Below are 24565 nucleotides of genomic sequence, written 5' to 3'. Positions count from 1 at the left end.
CCTCCCTGAGCCTCCGTGTGCATCTTGCACTTACCTGAATTTAAAACGGGCTGTGTGGGGACTCCTGGGAGGGGAAGGTCGGAGCTAGCCAGAAGTGGGATTTGGGGGTTCTCCAAGCTGCACAGAATCTTAGCTAGGGGCTCTCCCGAACCCCTGTGAACCCCCAGCAGCCCACCCCTGGATCTATCTATCACCTATCACATGGGTGTCAAACATGCGGCGTCACGTTGCCATCACATGACGTATTGCGACATTTTTCCCCTTTGCAGAGCTGGGGTGGTGTGGCCTGCATGTGACACATCCGGCCCACAGGCCACCAGTTTGACACCCCTGATCTATCATAAAGTTATTAAGAGATTACTATAAAAGTATTCATAAAGGATACTGTATTAAAACTGTATTAATCTAAGTCTTTCTAGAAGTTATGTCATCAAACTGCAGCCAGGCAGGTGTTAGTGGCCAATTTTGGCAGAAGCTGTGTGCAAAGTCAGACCTGAATATCCCATCCCATCAGACTGGGAAGAAGGCAGTGGTGAACTTACTTTAGAACTGCTGCCAAGAAAATTACAAGCTTGTCAAGTTCAACAGAAAAAAATATTTGTTTTCTATACTGCCATCTTAACTGGCGTAGCCCATTTAATTACTCCGTATGAAACTTTTTCAAGAGATCGGAAAGATTACCCCCACAGCTTTCTTAACAATTAAGAGCCCTATAAGCTATCTTGTACATTTTCCTGAGAACATATGAAATCGACAACGCAAAACAATTATTCATTTTTTGTGGTTAGCCACTAATTATATTCTAGCAAAACAACGGAATAATAAAAAAATATCTTTCTTAAGATTAAAGGTCCTAGAAGTGTAGAAAATTCCTTTGTCTGAAAAATTAATGGAACAGCACAGTTTTGAAGAATGATTTAATCCCTAATGGTTTGACTATCAAAGATGATTAAAATGATGTATTTATGAACTTTCTCTCACTAGTAAGGGAATACAACCACTGATAGGAGGGGAAAATCCCTTTAGAAGATGTTTAGGCTTTAAGACTAACCATATTTAATTGGAAGTACTAATAGCATGCTTCTTCATGTTCAAATCCTGGAAAGTATTATTGTCCTATACAGTCTGTATAATAAAATATGAATATGGCTTAATTCCATATTACAGGGGTGTGCATTTCACTATATACAGGTAGTCCTTGAGTTACAACAGTTCATTTAGTGACCATTCAAAGTTACAACAGCACAACATTCTGACAAGCAAAGTCAATGGGGAAGCCAGTTACACTTAACAACCGTGTCACTAACTTAACAAAAGCAATAATTCACTGAACAACGGTGGCAAGAAAAGTCATAAAATGGGGCAAACTCATTTAACAAATGTTTCACTTAGCAACATAAATTTTGGGCTCAATTGTGGTCGTAACTCAAGGACTACCTGTACTGTAAAATTTATTATTTACAATTATTTGAATGTCCCGTCTTCTCTTGCAGTATCCATAAAACATGATAAGCGGTTAAAATGACTAAATACTGATGAATAAAAGCTAGTATAAATACATCATTCCCAAAAGGCTGATCTTCATCACCCTTCCAAAAATGACCGTCTTCACCATTTGATGGAAAGACATTAGAATAGTATTCTATCTGGCCACATAGTGGGTGGGGGAGCTATTTTTTATTTATTTATTAAACAAATTTATATGGCCACCCAATTTATACATGGTGACTCCAGAAAGTTGGAACTGCTTCTGGGAATTTTATTCTCCAGGTCTCACCATCCATTCATTCAGTTATTCAATTATTCAATCAATCAATCAATCAATCAGGCTTTGATGCTGCTCAACTCTGAGTCATTTTTCTAGTGGAAAAATATATGGAGTAATGCTGGAAATTTAGTCAATACATCTGGAAGATCTTAAGGTAGAGAAGGCAAAACATAGCTATATGCAATTTATTTGATTGAAATTAACATTATGTTTATTGAACAATATTTATTAAATGATATGCCAGACAACTGTATGTACCCCCAATTTCAACAGAAACAATCTCACTGGGAATCTGAATATATTCAGTATTAGAACTCTTTCAGTCATGTTTGCTGTCAAAGCAACTGAAGTCAACAAAAGCTTCAGGTCTGCATTGTTTGTGCCAACCACGATAATCAAGACTTCATCATTCATTCTTGCCAAATTCACTGAATCTACTAAAAGACTCAAAAGTTTTTCTTTTCTGAGTTTAGGAGTGCTGATGGCTTCTATAAACTGTGAAAAACCAATCTTCCATCAGGATTAGGCTACTATGGATCAAATTATTTGCAGTTCATAAAAACTAAAGTTTGGAGGGCACAGTTGATGGAGGCTGAAATAAAACAGTATTAAGGAATTACAGAAAATCCAGACCAAATGCAAATTTGCTAACAAATACAAACTGCCCTTAAACATTAAAACCCTTAATAACCATGGTCTAAAACAATTAGAATTGCAATTTTTCATACAGATTCTCCCTGCAGGCCCCAATATTTTCCAGAGACACCCAGCCACTTATAGCACCTTAACTTAAGGGGATAGCCCTAACCCATCTAGCTTTTAGAAAGCAAGTTGAATCAATACTATTCCAACAGGTTTTAAGGCCCATACTCCCCTTCAGATGCTTTCCATAGCTGGTTGAATGTCATTATTTAATTGTTTCTTTTGTGTTGTATTTTGCATGCTACTCAGAATCCTTGTAGACTCCGACAGTTTAGAAATAGCTAAATAGACTAAATAAATAATGTATGATCCAGATTAATTACGTTCCTCTGTTGTAATATTCTTGCAAGAGGATTCCCTTTTGGGAGCAGCTAGTTTGGCCAGAATTTTTTCTTTTAACTTGTTCTAATAACTTCAAAAAAAACAACTAGTTGAAATAAATAATCATTTTTTGGGTCATAATATAAATTTGGATGAGTGGGAAAAGACTTGGACCGAGAACTGGAAGCTGACTTTGTCGACGGCATTCAAAGTAAATCAATATAAAATGTTTTGTAGATGGCACTTAGCGCTGGCACGACTGGCGAAGATGTATCCAACCTTGAAGCTAGAATGCTGGAAGTACAAACAAAAGAAAGGAACGTTTTTCCATATGTGATGGCAATGTATAGAGGTCAAAAATACTGGAAGAAAATACAGAGATGGCTTTTTGAGATTACAAAATATAAATTGAATTTGGAACCCGAAACATTTTTGTTAGGTATGATCAAAGGGAATTTGAGTAAAGATAAAAGATACCTTATTGTACACATCTTAACTGCAGCAAGAATCACGATAGCACAAAATTGGAAGAGTGATAAAATACCACCAGATGAAGTTTTTGATTCAAAAAATAATGGGCTGTGCTGAACTAGATAAATTCACTATGGAACTGAAAGGCAAAGAGGATCGAGAATACTATGTGACATGGGAGAGGTGGTACGAATGGGTGAAGGATAAGGATAAAAATAATGTATAGTCACAATATAAGAAACATGTATATACAATGACACAGTAACTGTTAATGGAAATGAGATTCTTGTATTTTTTGTTTTTAAAGAATAAAAATTATTAAAACAAAAAATAATAATAATCGTTTTTATATCTGCTTTCTTTTAGTGAATTGCTAGTACCGTACATTAGGAACCTCCGAGATGAAAAATGTAGGCTAAAATAAGATTTTAAATAAGTATTGCTAACTTGGCATTTGGCTGTCGTCCTGCCTCAACTTGTATATCCTAAACTTATCCCATGCTGATCCTATAACCATTTTTCTTAAATTAATTAATCCCTTTATGTTACATAACTCCAATTATTTGCAACTGATCGATTATTATTTTTTAGATCTTTTCAATTTGAATTGCCACATACAAGCTGCCTTCTCTTTCTTTCTCCATCTACCCATCTTCTTTCCATTTTTTTTTTCTTCAACACTCATGTTGAAAATGAGAGGCCACAATGAAAAGGTCTGCCTTAGGAATAGCAGAGCCAATTGTGTAAGGGCATGATCTGTCCTTTGAATGTATTGCAAATCTTATTTTGTCTCTTTGGTTAAGTGCTATTTCAAAGACCGATTCGCCGTTTCACGCATAGCCTTTCAACATTACAAGGACAAGGGTGTGGACCTGCCAATTAGGTGTTTTTTTCTGGTGAAGTCAGATTCATTTCAGGCGTCCCACTGAAACTCTGAGGCTGACGCTTTCTTTAGGGAAATCTTTTAGTGGTGCCAATTTGTCTACAGTACAAGGTGTGGCTTATACTTGGCAACACAAATAATCAATCCTAATCCATTTCCCAGCTGAGCTGAAATCTTATTGCCTCCTTAGGGAATGGATGCTCTATTTCTCAGTAAGGTTTGACACTTCACGGGAGAGTTTGATGATCAGGAAGCACTTTTCTGCACTTCACTTGGCCAACCTCTAACTCTCTTCGAAGCTTTGGCTGTGCCTTTTCATGGCGTTGTGCTGTTGCTGGGGAGAGCAGCTGCGCAACTGTAGGAAAAGACAGAGTTGCTTTATGGAGTTGCAGGAAGATCTTGCACACTCCAAAGAATCGTTTGGCTTTGAATTGTCGTAGTACTGCACCATGCAATATGGAAACACAGATAAATCTGCCCCAAAAGCCAACCAATGTTGTTCCTCATTTCTCTTTTTTCTCAACTACAACAGTGGCCAGAAGAGTTGGGAAGGCCAGTTCTCAGTTCATAAACTCCAATGGGTCTTGAGCATGCTTGTAAACAGGCTCCACAGTTCTCCATTAAGGTGGCTTTGGAGGTCCACCTGCTTATAATAAAGCAGCTACTAATGCTATCTTTCCAGGGTCCCTCATACAGATGTGGTATTCAGCCAGTTCTGACAGGTTCTGGAGAACTGATTGTGGAAATTTTGAGTAGTTCAAAGAACTGGTAAATACCACCTCTGGTTGGCCCTGACTCCATCTATTCTCTGCCTCCCGAGTCCCAGCTGATCAGCTGGGTCTTCTTTTGTTGCCCTGCACAGGAGAATGCAGCTGGAAAGCAGGTTAGTGGGGTGGAGAGGGAATGGGGATTTTACAGTATCCTTTCCCTGCCATGCCCACCAAGCCATACTCACAGAACCGGGAGTAAAAAAATTTAATACCACTACTGTCCTCATAGCCTCAGATGCCTGCAGGAAAAGCACAAGAGCAATAGCAATATAAATTAGACTTATATACCGCTTCATGGTGCTTTACAGCAATCTCTAAGTGGTTTACAGAGTCAGCACATTGCCCCCAACAAGTGGAAGAGGCATTGAATGCAAACTCTTCCCTTTTGTGTATTTGCATGTGATATTCTGATGCAGCTAGTGCCATGATATCACAATGCACAAATTGCCTGTAGCCACTATTGGGGGGCTAATTAATCAGGATGGAGAAAGTGAGAACTCAGAAAGGCCTTTGAGGTCTGATAACTTTCTAGGTAATTGACAAGGTTTCATCAACATTTCCAAGATTGCATGACAAAATGCTGAATATACTAGAGAGTTCTCCATTTAAAAAAAAACTGACAGCATTGCCTATGGAAAATAATGAACAGTTTAGAATATTTTACCTCAGTTACTAAGTACAGGTAGTCCTTGACTTACAACAGTTAATTTAGTGTCCATCCAAAGTTATAATGGTGCTGATAAAAAGTGACTTATGATGTTTTTCACAGTTACGACCTTTGCAGCATCCCCATGGTCACGTGATCAAAACTGGATCATATTTATGACGGTTGCAACCTTCTGACAAGCAAAGTCAATGGGGAAACTAGAGTCACGTAACAACTATGTTACAACATTAATGGCTGCAGTGGTTCACTTAACACCATGGCAAGAAAAGTCGTAAATTGGGGCAAAACTCACTTAACAAATGTCTCACTTAGCAACATAAATTTTGGGATCCATTGTGGATGCAAGCAGAAGACTACCTGAATTTAAATTCCACAACATCAACAGTCCTGTATTCTAGAAAAGCACTAGCAGCACCCAAGCATTATTAAAATAACTCTATCTTTTCTAATCCTGATTTTGATAGGTCTATAATTCTTTCCCTATCTGGCAAGGATGTCATGGACTTTTAATTAATTAATTAATTAATGTTTGTAACAAGATTTAAGATTCCCAGATGAAAGGCAGAGCATGAGAGAAAAGTGTTATTAATCATTGGTGTGATTGTCTTAGGACAGTATCACCTTACACAATACAGATCCTCTCAATGATTTCAAGTTGTTTGAAGTTTGATCTGCGTACTTATAATTAAAAGAAGGATACTGTGGAGATACTCTCTTCAAGGCGTGACTGGGATTGTGAAAGCTGAAGGAGGAGAGAATAAACTAGAATTAAACAGTTCCTTAGGCCAATTCTGTCTGCAGTTGTGTAAAGAGCATTCTTTTCTTTCTTTTGTTCTCAGGAGACTCCTCTCATTCAGGGAAAATAAAACCTGATTTTTTTATTTTTTTAAAAAAAGGAAGGTGAATTGTCGCTCTGATTCATGTTCACTCACCACACATTTGCACACACATTCACACTGGTGCTGATCCCTTTTTATACATTTGCTCATGGGTTTCTCATAAGGAAAAAAAAAAAGAAAGGTGAAAAGTTCCTCTTTCAGCCTAAAGGAAAAAAAAGTAAAAGTCATCTCATCTATTTAGCTAGAGGTGTGCACTGATGCATCTTATTTACCAGTCATCAGCATAGAAATGCAGGTCCCTCTAATCAGTTGATACAAGAAATATTTCGTGAAACCAAGTGAGAGAGAAGAAAAAATAATTAGGACCAATCGGCTTGTCTCTCACCTCCCTTAATCTCTATTTGAAGTGCAGGGGCAACCATTTTAATTGGACTATGGCTGAAAAAGAGACTTCCTTCCATCCCTGTGTATTAAAATCCAAGGGAACCTCCCACAGCATCTGGGATTAAATTTAAAAGAACAAAACAAATTTATATGACAAAGATGCAAGCCACACAATTAACCTCTATGTTGTAATCCCTCGATGGCTGCTCCAAGAACGTTAAATCGCAGTGCCATCTCAGAAAAAGTTCTGCAACATCTCTCACTTGTTTTCACAAAGGAATCTTAAGATTAGATCTGCTCACACAGAGTATTCATTACATCTCAAAACAATGGCAGACATTCTGGCTTCTGTGCAACCTACTTTTCTGTTCTGATCATTAAGAAATACATATAAGTGTAATACAAGGCTGGAAGAAAAGTTGGCCCACCCATTGCTAAATATTGCTCAATTTTTGAAGACTGTCTTCTGAAAGTCAAGATGCTGGTACTTCAGGTTTTTCAGATTCCATGTTCCTGGTTGATTTAAGATAGTGCAGACTGACCAGAGGACTGTCCCGTTGATTCTCCTATTATATGGGCATGGCTAGTCTAGAGGGGAGACATGATAGCAGTGTTCCAATATTTGAGGGGCTGTCACAGGGAGGAAGGGGTCAAGCTATTCTCCAAAGCACCGGACAAAGGCCAGACAAAGCATAATGGATGGAAACTAAACAAGGAGAGATTCAACCTGGAAATAAGGAGAAATTTTTTTGACAGTGAGAACAATCAACCAATGGAACAGCTTGCCCTCGGAAGTTGTGGGAGCTTCATCACTGGAAGCTTTCAAAAAGAGATTGGACTGCCACCTGTCAGAAATGGTATAGGTTCTCCTGCATGGGAGTGGGGTTGGACTAGATGATCTATACGGTCCCTTCCAACTAACATATATACCTCTGTAATCTGTATCCCCCGTCCAAAATAACAACAACACCCAATATGCCATGCTTCTTTACAAAATCTTTACAAAAAGTAAATTGCAAGATCTAATCTGGATCAATCACTAACACCAGAGGTTTAATCTTCCAAGCTACTGGACTCATGCTGGAGCTCATCTTCAGGGAACTTCTGTCTACTGGTATATGTGCTTTGGGATATTCTATGCTTCGTACTTATGTGGTGCATTCCCATTGGTTGGTGTGTTCATGGCAGATGATTGGTTGTTGTTTCCTTGTGCTGCTAAACCCTCATTTTCTAAGAACCTGATAAGCTGGTAGTAAACCAGCACTCCTGTTGAATGACAAGAGGCCAACTTCCCAGGCTTCAACCATTTCCCTGACTATCTTTATGCCTGCACAGCCAACAAACTTAATAGCTGCAAAATTTAATTTATGTCCTTGTTCATTGCAGTGTGAGGCTACCAATGACTTTGGGTCTCCTCGTCTCACCACTCGTTTGCGTTTTTTCAGTCATGTGGTTAGCTTCTTCCCTGCCTGTCCTACATAGTCACAGGGGTAATCTATGGAGGGAATCTGGTAGATTACATTAGAAATATCTCCCATCTCCAAGAGATCTTTGCTATGCATGATTTGTCCTTGTATGGTAGCATTGTAGGGTAGTGTGCGATACCCACTTGCATATATCGGAAGCTGTGTTCTACTGCTTCCGAAATATTTTTGATGTACGGCAGGGTGTACCATATAGTTGGCCTCATGCTTTCTTTTTTCCTTTATCCCCTTTGCAAGCATCTTGTAATAAATGCTTGTGGGTACTCATTCCGCATGAATTGTTCATGTAAGTACCTTCTTCCCAATTGTTTAGCTTGCTAGGTACTACAGTGCGTTCTCACCCTGCCATATAGTGTTCTGACACAGCACTTTTTGTGTGATTTTTATCCTATGCATGGGGTTGCAGTAGATGGTTTCCCAGGATTCCTTGCAACTCTTAAATTCCATAGTTTGCCATGACGAAATGAAAGAAAAACTCAGCACAAAAATTCAGTTTACATCTTTATAAACAAAGATGTGACTTCTTCCGAATCCCTTCTGGCTCTGTTTCATAGTTTATTTATTTTTATTTTATTTATTTTTATTTGTCAATTGCTTACAAGATAATAGATATAAGTAAAAACATAGTTATGAATACATGGATACATCTAAGAAAAATAAAAATATATATAAAAGAAACAATAGGACAGGAACGATAGGCACGTTGGTGCGCTTATGCACGTCCCCTACAGACCTCTTAGGAAAGGGGTGAGGTCAATAGTAGACAGTCTAAAGTTAAAGTTTTTGGAGTTTGGAGAAGAAACCACAGAGTCAGGTAGAGTATTCCAGACATTGACCACTCTGTTGCTGAAGTCGTACTTCCTGCAATCAAGTTTGGTGCAATTAACCTTGAGTTTGTATGTATTGTTTGCTCTTGTGTTGTTATGATTGAAGCTGAAGTATTCATTGACAGGTAGGACATTGCAATGTATGATTTTATATACTATACTTAGATCGGACCAAAGGCAGCATAGTTCTAGGTTTTCTAGGTCTAGAATTTCGAGTCTGGTGGCATAAGGTATTCTGCAACGAGTAGAGGAGTGGAGAACTCTTCTTGTGAAATATTTCTGGACTTTCTCAACTGTGTTAATATTAGATGTGTAATGTGGGTTCCAGACTGATGAGCTGTATTCGAGTATTGGTCTAGCAAATGTTTTTGTATGCTCTAGTTAGTAGTGTAATATTGTCAGAGAAAAAGCTACGTAACATTAGGTTAACAACCCTTAATGCCTTTTTGGCTATGTAGTTACAGTGGGCTCTAGCACTTAGATCATTAGAGATGAGTACTCCAAGATCCTTGACAGAGTTTGGATCATCAACAAGGTCTTGACTATTCAGTCTGTATTTTTTTTTCTGATTTTTTTTGCCAATATGTAGGACAGAGCATTTATTTGTTGAGATTTGAAGTTGCCATTTGTTTGACTATTCTGATACATAGTCAAGGTCTTTTTGAAGGGTAGCAGTATTGTCTGTGGTGTTGAATATCTTTACATCATCAGTAAAGAGAACGCAATTGCTCTTGATATGATCACAGAGGACATTTATGTAGAGTATGAAAAGAGTTGGTCCTAGAACACTGCCTTGGGGGACACCACTGTTGACAGGTACATTTGTTCATACCGTCTGTGGAATGGCTATAAAAAATAAAACCCTGACCCACAATTATGAATGATAAAAAAATGAAAAAGGCCGGGAATTTTATGTGATAAATCCTGTTTTTTTATTCTTGTTGGGAAGTGAATATGTTAATATCTGATATGTAATGTGGGTTCCAGACTGATGAGCTGTATTCGAGTATTGGTCTAGCAAATGTTTTGTATGATCTAGTTATTAATGTAATACTACCAGAGTTATTCAAGAATAGTGTAGGTAGGTCCAAGTAACTGGACTTGGAGATGAGCATCAATCATGAGGGTAACATGAATTGTTCCCAGAAAAGACGAGATTAGTGTTTAAAATATATTTGACATGAAGAGACAAATGACGTTATACATGAAGTACACTATAAGCCAAAGTATTTCACCAACAGAGTTATTATATATTTAATAAGGATGAAGAAGAAGAATGTTTTCAAAGTTTAGGCTGTAAAACGCTTCATAAAACATTTCCAGTAATCAGAGAACAAATAATAAGAGATGAATGGAGAGGTCTAATTCATCTTTATTCTGCAGTAACTAAATCAAAAAAACAAACCCAAATAATTATGTATCATTAAGACTATGCCATTTTAATGAAAATAAGAAAACACCCTTATTAAGGAAAGGATTTTTGATCTTGCTTGTTTATTGCACATTGTTCCTCTTGTTTTATTAATGAGTCAAAACTTGAGGGAATTCCTCTGGAACCAAAAGATTATTCATATTTCCTGACAAAGGTTCAGAAAAAATACATCTTCTTTTTGATTAGAAAACCCTTTTAAATATATGATATAATTATGTCTCCTAAATAATCTCTGAAATATGGGTGGCCAAATACATACTTGTTTCCTAATAACAAGGCATCCTTTGGACACCTTGCCTCTCTCTCATATATCCTCAATTTCTGCACAATTTTTTTAAAACTAAAAACTGCACTGCAAAATTGGAAAATGTAGACATCACAGTAGAGTCTTATTCTGTTTCATGAATAATTGGAGGTATAGTATATATTTGGGTAAATTCGATTTAAATCACAAGCTGAACAACCTCAAATGTGATAAATAGTAACAGGTAACGTCTTTATATATTACAGATAAAAGAAGAAACTTCAAGACACTAAGATAAAAAAATCTATAGGAAAGGCTGAAAGCCAGTAGGTTGCTAAACATGGCTCATATGGGCTCCTCTTTTGCCATCGGCCAGGTCCCTTGCCCTCATTTAATTTTTTAAAAATAAAATAACTTTTCATATTAACATATTGAAAGCATGAGTCTCCAAAATCATCTTCATTTCCAGCACTTGGATGCCACATAAGCTTCATAGTTCTTCCGAGAAGCTAAAGAAGGAGGACAACTCCAGCCCATTGCTTTCTTTGTACAAGTGCACTGCTGCCCGGAAAAGGGGTAAAGGTTGGAACTGACAGTATCTACCTTCAGGGGCCAGATAGCATGTATCCTGAGACTGCGGTAGCCATTTTGTGAATGCTCAAAGTGTCGTCCCCCCATCATAAGCAATTCCCCTGAATGATCATATCATGGATTTTCTAATTTCAAATTGACTCACTTGCCCAAAAAGGGCGAGCAATCAGCACTGAAAATGGTGTTAGAGACAAATAAGATAATTAAAGGGGGTAGGGACACAAAACAATTTAGATTTAACAGGTCACCTGGATGAAGGAGGCTAATAAGGTATAATTGTGGCCCTCAAATTAAACATTCTGCAATCAAGCCAACAAGGTTCTTCAAATCAATTTAGCACCAAATTACTACATACTACATGGGATTATGCACATTCACAGTGATGAGTTGTGGTCCTGTGGGATATCAGGCACAGCATTCCCCCACCTTTTGTAACCTTTTAAATTAAAGGTGTCAAAATAGAACATAAAAGATTTCTTAGCTATCCCAAAGCTGCTTAGAACACCTCTATGAATAACGAACAGTGGTGGAATTCAATTTTTTTTTTACTACCGGTTCTGTGGGCGTGGCTTATTTGGTGGGCGTGGCCTATTTGGTGGGCGTGGCTTGTGGTCATGTGACTGGGTGGATGTGGCTTAGTGTTCATGTGACTGGGTGGGTGTGCTTGATGGTCATGTGACTGGGTGGGCATGGCTTGGTGGTCATGTGACTGGGTGGGCGTGGCCAACTCAATGTCACTCACATCAAGGGGTGCCTCACTTGGCCCCTCCCCTCCCAGCCATTCCTTGTCACCCAATCTCAACTTATCTATAGTTCTATAAAAATGTTGTTCACCTTTTTTGACTTTATTATCTGCATACTATAGATGTACTTTCCTGGACCACTGAAAGGAGGAAATGGCTCACATGCTTTACTCAAGAGTATGATAGGCAACAGGCTTTTAAGGGGCTGCCACAAAGAAAGGGGGACAATGTATTTTCCAAAGCACCAGAAGGCAAATAAGAAGCAATGGATGGAAACTAAACAGAGAGAAGCAACCTAAAACTAAGGAGAAACTTCCTGACAGTGAGAACAATTAACCAGTGGAACTGCCTGCCTCCAGAAGTTCTGGGTGCTCAATCACTGGAAGTTTTCAAGAAAAGACTGGACAGCCATTTCTCTGAAACGGTATAGGGTTCACCCCAAGGTCCCTTCTAAGTATTATTCTGACACCTTTCCCAGGATTTCTACTCAGAGTTTGGCATCCTCCGTTTTCTTGCCTGAGCTGGGGGTTGGACTAGAAGACCTCCAAGGTCCCTTTCAACTCTTGTTAAACACATGTGTATTTTATGCTCTGGACTATTGACATTGAATGCATGTAAACCCTGAAAAATCTGTGGTAGCCCTGGGCAAAAGAAAGGCAGAAAAATCACTCTAGGTGTAGGGACCGTGTAAAATATTAACACGTGATAAATAATGGAACACTTAAAAATAATAGCACAGAGTTTTATCTCTCTCTCTCTCTCTTCCTGTTTTTCTTTCTTTCTTTCTCTACCTCCCCCCCTCTCTCTCACTCTCTCTCTCTCTCTTTCTTTCTTTCTTTCTTTCTCTCTCATACACACACACGCACACACACACACACACAGAGAGAGCACTTAACAGACAAGCATTTTGGAAGCAGCACTCCTTTCAAATTTAATCTCCAAGGCTTGGAGTGGCATTCCCTCCACCACCCCCCCCTCTGTCAGACCGCACTCCTTCTCACTCCAGCACTTTAACTCACAAGGGAAAAGCAATACTTGCAGCGTCCATGGGGAATCCTTGGAGAAGTTTTTAAAAGACCTGCTTCCAAAATGCATTTCTTTTACGTTGCAAAAGTGCTCCAAGGCTCGATTCACCCACCCCCCCTCTGTCAGACCACACTCCTTCTCACTCCAGCACTTTAACTCACAAGGGGAAAGTGATACTTGCAGCGTCCATGCCTTTCTTCCTTTTCCCCAGGGAGAAAGAGGACGTGGGGAACGGAGAGCTAGCAGAGCGATCGCAAGTGAGCTACCGGGCGACCAGGTTGGGGGCGTGGCCAGCCAGGGATTGCCACCGGTTCGACGACCCATGCCAAATAACCGCTACCGGTTCGCCCGAATAGGTGTGAACCGGTTGAATAGCACCTCTGATAACGAAGTTGGGCTGGACAGTTTGTATATGGATTCTAATTTGACTAGAAAATCTTCAGGATCAAATTTGGGAGATAAAAAAACTGTATTTTGGATAAGGTTGAGGAATAAGCAACTACAGCAGACCAGGCTTTTGAAGTGAGGAGCCCTATTGAAACAGAACTCTTCTAGGGTAAGAAATAGTAAGCCAAAAAAAATTAAGGCATAAGGTAAGAATAAAAAATTTCTGTTGCTAAACATCTGTAGCTAAATATCTGTGGAGAAATGCCCTTCCTGGTTATACTCCATGTCTTTTTTATCTCTTACCTAGAAGCCAATCTTCCTTCTCTTGCTTCCATGTATGGTTTGTATTCCTCTTTCAGGTCTTCCTCTTCATCATTGTGATAAGTATAAGCGCACAATCGTGCCTACCGTCCCTGTCTTATTGTCCCCAATTATTAGTTCCCATTTCTTGTATTTAAACTTACATTTATTCTTGTTTCTGTTGTATTGTAAGCTTTTGACAAATAAATAAAATAAGTAAATAAATAAAATAGATTAGATAGATAGATAGATAGATAGATAGATAGATAGATAGATAGACAGACAGACAGATCATTCCACTAAACATTCTTCTCCACATCTCCCACCAGCTTAACACTCTTCTATGGCATCCCGTAACATCAATTTTTTTTTCATGCTGTTTCAAGCAGCTGCTTTATCCTCTTTCCTTACATCTGCTTTCATTTCATTCTGTTGTGAGATTAGTCAACCTTCTAATATTTTTTTCATGCAGGGCTCATTTTTTGCAGACATTCTACTTTTTCCCTAGTTTCATTACTTCTTCTCTTCTTTTTCTGTGTTTATTTTTTCTCTCTCAAGGTCCTTTCTGGACATTAAAAAAATGGCCTGTTATATGTTCATAACCTCTCATTCTTTGCATCTTTCATTAATTCTCTCAACTTTCAATCACAAAATTGACATTAATTTCATGCATACAGATATTTATTAAATTTATGTGCCGCCCTTCCTTTCAGAGATGACTCTGGGTGGCTTACAAACATTAAAACTAAGTTGACGTTAATGTCCAAAACAAACATTTTCTAGGCAGATACTCACTGGTCATTATTCTAATTTACTTTGGGGTCTAAAAAATGGTTTATTAACTTTTTCTGCCTTTCCTAAATTTTTCCTTACCCATTCATGCCATCTAATTGAAGATACATTCTTTTACTTCTGGAGTGAATATTACACAATATTTCTACCTGGTTTCCTTCCTAATTTTTCTATTTATACAATCTACCATATTTTCTGGCCTATAAGACACACTGCCCCCCCCCCCAAAAAAAAGTGGGTGGAAATGTCTGTGTGTCTTATAGAGTGAATATTGCGGCAGAAGAGGGGTTGGTGTGGTGGCGCCTGGGGAACGCTGGAGTCTTCACTGCCGAGCAGCTGATTCACAGTTGGATCAGCCTCCCGGAATACCACCGATCAGCTGTTCTAGGCAGCAGGGATCGCCGCCACCAATCACCACCACTTAGAACATCTCATCAGTTGTATTCTGGGAGGCTGATCTAACCACCAATCAGCTGCTTGGCAGTGAAGGCTCCAGTATTCCCGGCAAAGGTAGCAGACACAGAGGAAGCAGCAATGGCAGCATTTCCAGCCAGCCAGCCCACTGATCAGTGGGGCTACAGGAAGCTGGGATCCAGCTGTTGCTCAGCTGACCAATGGTGGGCGCAATGGAGTGAAGCCCTGCCAAGCCACGTGCTGGGGTTGCGATAACATTGCTTAAGCTGACCAGGCTGTTTGCTGTTTGCTGTAAAAGACGCTAGCCAGATGAATACCGGATGGATGCTGGGAGGCAGAGGCAGATTTTTTTTCCCCTCCTCTAAAGCTAATATGTGTCTTATGATCTAGAGTGTTTTATAGACTGAAAAATATGGTAATTCATAGGAGCATAATATGCCGCTATCTTAAGGATTCCAACTTTCATACACACCTATAAGAACCTAGATTACACTCATTCATATTTTATGACATACATTTCAAAATTAAACCTACACCTTTTCTTCCCTGCAGGTAGACCTCAACTCAATTCCACAAAATCAGTCAATTCAATCAGATTTATTTTATGTTTCATTTATCTCTCAACTTCACAAACATGCCAATTTTTTAATTTCTTTCATTTATTAGTTCAAAGGCATCCATTCATTTGATGTCACAGCCCTGTTCATGTTCACAGATCCAGAATTAGCCAAAGAATCCATGATCCCATTCCTCCACAGCACACCTGACTTACCCAAATACACAACAGTTAAAACACCCAGGATTATGAATCTCATAAACCTCTGCCCAACCACATACTTCTAATTTGATTCACAAATTTACTAGCAAATTAAAGGTACATTACCAGATCACTGCTTTCAAGGTTTAGAGTGGAGGTCATCATGCAATGTCTTAGAAGCATCACACTGCCACAAATACAACTCAAAATATGGATCAGATATGTAGGCGACATCTTCACCATAATTAAAAAGTACCAATTATAGAATTTCCACAGAACCATCAATAACATTTTTAAAGGATTCCAGTTTACTAGAGAAGATGAAAGCAACAATTCGCTACTCTTCCTGGACGTCCTGATCAGACAGACCACAATGGCAAACTAGAAACACAAGTGTACAGAAAAACCACCCATACCAACCAGGTGGTCCATTACCAAACCAACAACCCAACTTCCCACAAGAGAAGCTGTGTAAGGACTTTATTTAGATGAACCCAAACGCATGCAGAAACCCAGGACAGCAGAAAAAGGAAATGGAGCATCTATACAACACATTCCAACAAAATGGATAATCACACAACTTTATCAAAAAGTGTCTGACCAGCCAACCCAATATAGCACAACCAATATAAACCCTAAAAAGAATTAAACTACCATACATCAAGAACATCTCAGAAACCACCAACAGACAGCTACAGCCATATGGGATCAGTGTAGCACACAAGCCAACTAAAGCCCTTCAAAAACATCCTAAGGCAACCAAAAGACCCAGCAACCCCATAAGAAAAAAACAGGAGTGACCCACAACATACAATGTAATGACCACAGCAACCACCATGTAGGACAAACAGGCAGAAGATTGGCAGAATGCATCCATGAACACCAATTAGCAGTCAAAAGATATTAAAATGCTTTAACGTCACAGCATGTAAACAGATTTAACCATAGTGTTACTTGGGAAAATGTGACCATCCTTGACCAAGCCAAGTCCCAAAATGTGAGAGAATCTCTAGAAGCCTGGAATTCTGACAAATTAGCCATCAATAGACACATAGACATTAACAGCATGTATAGACTAAGGGAACAAAAAGACCCAAGCACCTCTCCACCAGCAATCAGCACCCAGGTCTTCATAGATTAACATCAGACCAATAATCAACTAAACCAAGGGTCTTCAAACTTGGCAAGTTTAAGACTTGTGGACTTCAACTCCCAGATTTCCTGAGCTAACATGATTGGAGGAGGAAATCTGGGAGTTGAAGTCCACAAGTCTTAAAACTGTCAAGTTTGAAGACCCCTGAACTAAACAATACCCCAATCAAGAAACTGCCAAAGAAGCCATCAGTAAACAGCCCAACCAAAGAATATCTAAGACAACCCCCACCAACACTGACAGGGCAAGCCACTAGAATATAAACTGACAGCAAACCACACCCCTTAATAGCACTGATGATGTTACCTAGTTTGGGTAATGAAACGTCTACAAGAAAGCAAGCAAGCTCAGAGATCACCAAGGAGCCCTCATTTCAACCCTGAGCTACAAATATTCTTTTTTATTGGTATTTATTAGTTCATTTATTAGTTCATAATAATTTATTCTTTGCATTCCAAGTCAGTTTTTCAAATCCCACAGTTGACCTATATCTATATCTATATCTATATCTATATCTATATCATCTATATCTATATATATTCACCTCAACTGCCCATAAATATCTATCACACTTTCCACAATAAGCAATGTTATGCAAAACAGAAAAAAAATTAAACAGATGAAATAATGTGTGAGGACCTCCACTGCCTGTGGCTCTGTATGTCATATAGTACTTTTTAAGATGATAAGAAAAGCAGACTAGGTTACCAGATCTCGTTGTAACTATGCCACATGCAGAAATCTCTGTTCTGATGAGGGCAGTAAATAGTGTCTTTTGATACAATTTTGCCAAAATGTCACAAATGCAACCAAACCCCAGATTTACCCTTTTGCATGCTTAAGATTTGCAAACCTACATTCCTCTGCCTGTGTCCGATTAGTTATGTAGCTGTGGAGAAAACAGGTTGAAGAAGCAACAAATTACAATTTACAATTTAAATTAGGATATTGTTTAGTTTAACCAGGACTTAAAATCATAATTTAGAACAGGTGTGGGAACTTTTTTCCTGTCTTCCATCTTTGGAGACTTGGCAAGGGCTATGGTGGGCCAAACCATGTCGTAAACAGGCATGGACAAACTCAGAATTTTTCTTTTTGCCTTTATGCCAAATCTATTTTTATAGTATATACTGCAATGTTTTTCTACCTCAAAATTGTGAGAAACCATGCTATGGAGTTTGATAATTAGATAAATCAGTGGTCCCAGAGCCACTAATGGCCTCAAACTTCCATGTGTGGCTGATGGCAATTGGTGCTGAATAGAAGGATCTGCATTCAGCAAGATTTTTGATACTCTTTTCCTCAATTGAAAAAGAGACATAGCAAAACACGCTTCTCCAACTTAGTATTTAGATGCCCTGAATTGCCAGCCTGCATGTTAGGTTGAAGTTCAACCTAGAGGAGATGAAATTGGGAAAGATATTTGATTTAGTTGTTCATTTGTCCCGATAATTTTTTCTTCAGTCTCTGACTATAATTCTAGAAGAACTTAAATTTTCCTTCTTAATTCAGAAAGGTGATTTATGTCACATGCATCAATACTCATGTGCATAACTGAAAATGAACAATTTGTGTCTGACCACACATATTACGTATACCTATATTTATAAACGTCTTTGACCAAACTTCTCAGTGAACTCAGTGAATTAATAAGGAGAGTCTGCATAAATTTTTTTGCCATTTCAGCTACTCTGGGATCATACTTTTCCCTTAATGCTCACCATAATCCTGTCACTGTCGATGATGGTGTTCAGTCTGTGTGCAATTGTCAAAACAGTGCACTGGGCAAACTTTTCACGGATTGTCTTTTGAATCAGCTCATCTGTTCTGAAATAAACAACACAAGTAATGTGAAGAGATTATGCAACAAGCAAAACAGTTTCTGCTTCTAGGCACTTTGTTTTTTTACATTCTTTGGCATAGCTCTATGTCAACATGTTTTAATAAACTGTAGCAGCAAAGTGCCTTTTAGACATGTCAAAGTGTTATGTTACACTACAACACAGCCTGTTATAGCCCTTTGCAGGCAGTTGTTTCTTAAGTGGGGGGGGGGAGAAGGAAAATGAGGATTGCATTTCCTTGACTGAATCTAAAAACAATATGCAAAATGCGTGTCACTGACAAATGGGCTTTCCAGTTCATATAACCAAATTCTGTAGTGTTCAGACCAAATAGTATTTGCTGACAGGTATAAACATACAGTAATGTTTGTTAGGAAATTTGTGTAGGGTTTTGGTTTGTAATTAAGGAGAAACTTCCTAACAGTGAGAACAATTAACCAGTGGGAAGCTTGCTTTCAGAAGTTGTGGGTGCTCCATCACTGGAGGTTTTCAAGAAGAGGCTAGACAGTCACTTATCTGAAATGTTTCAGCAGGGGGTTGGACTAGAAGACTTCCAAGGTCCCTTACAGCTCTATTCTGATTGACTAAGCAAATCTGAGGCCAGAGTAGGGTCTGAAAGTCTCCGTTCTTTTAATGAATCATACTCATTGCGTGAAAAGTTGATTTGGTGGAAAGACAGTTTACATCAGACCTACCACAATCTTTTGAGTTAAAATTTCTATCAGCCTTGGAAGCCACATTTACTCAGAAGTGCTGAGGTTACCACAATTGGTGCCTGGGAATTTGGGAGGGGGGGATTTCATAGAGTGGTGGAAGATTAGAGTCAACAACCCTCTTTCACAGGAAGTCAAGGACATGTCACCCTGTACCTGAAGGGGAGTGTTTTGAGGAATGTTTCCAGTTGGGACAACGGGTGATTGGACCATGTGATGGATGGTGGGTGTAGGGGATGTATCTTTGATTTTCTTTGCAGAGGGAAAACCTGGAACGCTCAGTTATGCCAATATGACTTCTCTAATAAATTCTTACTTGGATGAACTTTGTTTTTAAATGCTGAATGGGGAGTTTCATTGGAACGCTGACAATTTCATTGTGGCAAGGAAATGTAAGAATTCTGGCCCCAAACACTCCAAAAGCATCATTGCTTACCATAAGGCTAGCTAATGCAATCTGTACAGTCTCTCAAATAATTCATTTCTCAATGCAATGCTTTCTCTTCCTTCTTTCTCTTTGGTATATTTAGCCCCTTTTAAATGAAACTCAGTGTCCATAATTTGATGTGTCCCCAATTATATCAAATAAGGCACATTTCATGGAGAGTACATTCATAAAGAGTTGCTACAATTGTCATTAAAAATCGACACTAGTCTTTATATATTTCATATTCACTATTAAGTAGATAGCTAGGAATTGAGCCAGCTCTAGGAATAAGGGTTTTTTTGCATCTCAATTATTAGTGATGAATGTTTCAGTTGAACTACCTTTCCATAGGTCAACCTTAAATAATATAAACAGTATATAAAATAACATCAGTAATATATTGAAGCAAGTTTCTAAATGTTGAAATGATTTTAAAAATTAATCATAAGTACTAATGACACTAAAGAACTTTCCAGTGGTCTTAATTAAATAGAATTCTCAATCAGATTTCCTCTAAAGGAGAATAAGCTTTCTTTGTTACTGTCTTGAATCTACAGAGAACTAGAATTTTTCTTTGCTCTTTTAACTGTAATTTACTGGAGACCCATCTTTTAATTATGGTTCATTGAATGACCAATCTATATTTCTTTAAAGCACTGGATAAGATTAACTAAAATTTGATATTGATGCCATAAAAATAAAATATCATACATAGAAAAAGCATCCTTTAAAAATATTTAAAATAATTATTTATTTTAAATTACTACATTTAAATGTGCTTTATTCATTAAAAAAAATCAAATTAAATCACAGAGAATGGAATTTTGTCTTCTTGTTCCATAAACCATTATCAATGTATTCGGTTCTTAATATAGTACAGGTAATCCTTGACTTACATCTATAATTGAACCCAGAATTATTGTAATAGTAAATTGTGCTGGTTAAGCAAGTCATCATATGGCCAATCAGATTTTATGACATTTTTTGTGGCAGTTGCTAAACAAAACTGCAGCTGTTAAGCAAATGCCATGGTGATTAAGTAAATTTATTTTTCACAATAGGCATTTTTAGTAGAAACCGGAATAAACATTTTTCTGGCAGAAAAAGTCATAAATTGCAGTCATGTGACTATGGAACACTGCAACCACCATAAATGCAAGTGCCCAAAAAGCAATCAAGTGACCATGGAAGGGAGAGGTAGCATCAGAACTTTGAATCTGGATTGTTAAGTACCTTTTTTGGGGTCCCTTGTCCCTAAAACTACTGAGTGGCTGGTTTTAAGTTGAGGACTACCTGGATTAGAAATATATTTTTTATGCATATTCTTAAATCATTTCCTGAGATGTAGAAAGAGATGATAGATAGATAGATAGATAGATAGATAGATAGATAGATAGATAGATAGATAGATAGATAGATAGATAGATAGATAGACGGATGGATCGATGGATGGATCAATGGATCGATGGATCAATGGATGGACGGACAGACAGACAGACCTGATGAGAGAAGAGGATCCAAGCAAGGTCCATTGATAATGAACATGATATTTTGCCAAAATGAACATTTGATTACCCTAAGAGTAATCAGCTTTTCTATTTGTGTTCATCTCTAATTATCTACTTATTATTTTTATAATTATTAACATTGTTGTTTTTATAATAGATTTTTGCCATTGCAGTAGGCATTTTTGTATGTATTTTTCATATCAGACACTGAGATTCTGTGTAAATTATAATGACATACAACTACAATGGATCAATATCAGAGATAAATTGTACTTCCTGTTTACCTCGAGTCAACATTTGCAGTTGCTTCATCGATGATCAGTATTTTATTCTTCTTCAGGATAGCCCTGGCAAGACACACCAGTTGTCTTTGGCCAACGCTAAAATTAGATCCAGATTCTGCCAATTGTGTTTCCAGTTTGTCAGGTAAATCTTCTATTGCTTCTTTCAATTGGACCTATAATCAATTCATAACATTAATTCTAAGTTAAAAAATTTAAAGAGACCATTAAGGTGCTTCACATCTAATTTCAAAATATCCATACCATCTTATTTTTAAAAAAGTGCTTCAAAATAAGCAGGTCATAGTTTATTATGGATTTATGCAGAGGTGGTATTCAGCAGGTTCTGACCAGTTCTGGAGAACAGGTAGCGGAAATTTTGAGTAGTTCGGAGAACCGGCAAATACCACCTCTGACTGGCCCCGGCCCCATCTATTCTCTGCCTCCTGAGCCCCAGCTGATCGGCTGGGTCTTCTTTTGTTGCCCTGCACAGGAGAATGGAGCTGGAAAGCAGGTTAGTGGGATGGGGAGGGAATGAGGATTTTGCAGTAACCTTCTCCCAGGAGTGGGGTGGGAATGCAGATTTTATAATATCCTTCCCCTGCCATGCCACTAAGCCACTCCACACCCACCAAGCCATGCCCACAGAACCGGTAGTAAAAATAATAATAATCCTACCACTGGATTTATGACATTAAGAGAGAGAGAGACAGAGAAAGCCAAAACTCATTGATTGAAATGAGTTAACAAGATATGGTCATAGCCTATATGATTAGTTCAATTTGGGGTGCATTACCAGATGCCCGTTGTACATACTGAACTCTTCCATCAGTAGCAGCTAACATGCTCACTAATGAGGGACCAGGGCATTTGTAATCCCAAATATTTGAAGGACATCAGATTTCCTGCTCAAGTTAACAACATTCTAACTTACCATGATGTTAAAACAAGGCTACAAAAAAAAATTAACAGAAGTCTTCTGCATATTAGAATACATTGGAAAGCATTGTTTTCCAGAAAAATTACCTCTTCTAAAGAATTCCACAAGTCTTCATCACTATATTCATTGAAAGGATCCAAATTCTTCCTCATAGTCCCAGTAAATAAAGTTGGCTCCTGAAAAACAAGACATTTCCAGGCAAATTATTTTAATTAATTAACCTTGATGTTTCTATAACAAAAGTTAAAGTCTCTTCGCATGTTTAGGATAACTAAAAATAGAATATGACAGGAAGGCATGTTCAAACAGAAATGTGATAAAGTCCCAACAGCTATTTTTTTTCCCCAAGGCAAAATTGTGAGATAGATAGACAGAAGAATATCGTAGAGGTGTTGAGAGAAAATAGAAAGAAATCCTAATGGTTTTCCTTCCCAACTATTTTTCCATAAGCAACTTTCTCTTCCCAAACATTTCCACTCTGAAGGATTACTAAAATGTATTTGTCTTCCATGTCTATATCTGACATCCTTTGGGAGAAAAACAGATAAGCAGGAGATACAGAGCTCCTATTTAGTTTAGCAATGTCATTTTACAAAATTGCTTGAAATAAATGTTTAAAATTATAAGAGTATAACATGCAAATTCTTTGCTAAATGCAAGTTTATTGCTACCCAATTCTAATCTTAGAACATAATAGTAAAATTAAGCTTTATAAGGGAACTGTGTCTGTCAGCATTTGCACTCTTTTACCCACATTCCTTTTAATCATTGATTTTGAAGGCACAAAAAACTGTGAACTGTTGTAAATCGAGGATTACCTCTATTTTATTTCCTTATTACAGATTCCTGATAAAACAGCTCTCAACAGCCAGGGATCCTGAGGTACATAGGACAACACCAGATTGTAGAATGTTGATATATTATACATTTCACAATGTGGATTTCACTTACTGTAGATCCTTCCCTATTTGAAAGAGGGGGGGGGGGACTTCAGCCTACAAATTATCAATCCATCACTAGTGATGGAGATGTCTAGTTTCATTCCATGGTGAAACTAAAATAAAATGTAGATTGACTAGAGTTGGTGGCTCTACTTCAGCTAAATCAGGCCTGTCAAACTCCCAGCCCATGGGCCGGATGCGTCACTCACTGGCCATGCCCACACCCGGTTTAGTGAAGGGGGAAAACGTCTCAATACATCATGTGACGCTGCTGTGACGATGTGACTTTGACACTCCTGAGCTAAAGTAAACACTACATTTTGTTGAAAGTAGAGTGATTCTTAGGTTAGTGACAGAACAGGAATATGACAAGTGTGCCACAGTGATGGCCTCCTGCAACCCTCTGCCAGCAAAATTGGAGTTCAGGCGGGCCGCCTGTGGCCCTCTTGAGCTCCGTTTTCACTGGCAGAGGCATTGCAGGCCAGTCCTTTTGTCATGCCCCTGTTGGAGTCTGAATCCGAGGAGGAAGATGAACACCTGACAGGGAGTGGGAGTGTGGCTCCGTTGACTGTGGAGGAAACTGAGGAAGGGCGAAGTCCAACTGGGCAGAGCAGGGGAAGAGGTAGAACAAGGGAGATGGAGTTCAGAGGAAGATCCAGGCCCACCCCCTCTTCATCCTAGGGCACACAGGGAGGAATGGAGAAGAGAGCAACATGGGTTGCGTGGCTTACGGGGGAGGAAAGGGCCCTGATTCCCTTCATTAGCCACACCTGGGAAGAGAGTTTAAAAGAGATGCAAGCTGAGTGCAGCGTCTGCTGGGAACAAACATGAGTTTTTCTTGTGTTGACTTTGATTATCTGTATTCCTGTCATCCTCCCAACCAGGTTGAATTGCTGCCATTTCTTCACGTCTGGAATTCCTTCTCCTGCCCTGCCAGACTAATTACCTCATCTTGCCTT

General features: G+C 38.5%; 1 protein-coding gene across 3 annotated transcripts in view; it reads right to left on the bottom strand.

The window, feature by feature from the left end:
• The window catches only part of ABCC4 (ATP binding cassette subfamily C member 4 (PEL blood group)), a 197318-nt gene that overhangs the window by 25055 nt on the left and 147698 nt on the right, over nt 1-24565 (bottom strand). For all 3 annotated transcript variants that reach the window (XM_026668980.2, XM_087967376.1, XM_087967375.1), the window contains 3 exons: nt 22752-22841; nt 21729-21901; nt 18677-18782 (listed from right to left, as the gene is read on the bottom strand). In XM_026668980.2, the coding sequence (XP_026524765.1) occupies nt 18677-18782; nt 21729-21901; nt 22752-22841 (369 nt within the window). The remainder of the gene's footprint in view (nt 1-18676; nt 18783-21728; nt 21902-22751; nt 22842-24565) is intronic.

Source organism: Notechis scutatus, chromosome 5, assembly GCF_049901735.1.
Source record: "Notechis scutatus isolate UNSWTSFEM ecotype Mainland chromosome 5, rNotScu1.2, whole genome shotgun sequence".
NCBI lineage: Eukaryota > Metazoa > Chordata > Lepidosauria > Squamata > Elapidae > Notechis > Notechis scutatus.
This window is presented reverse-complemented; position numbering and strand designations above follow the sequence as displayed.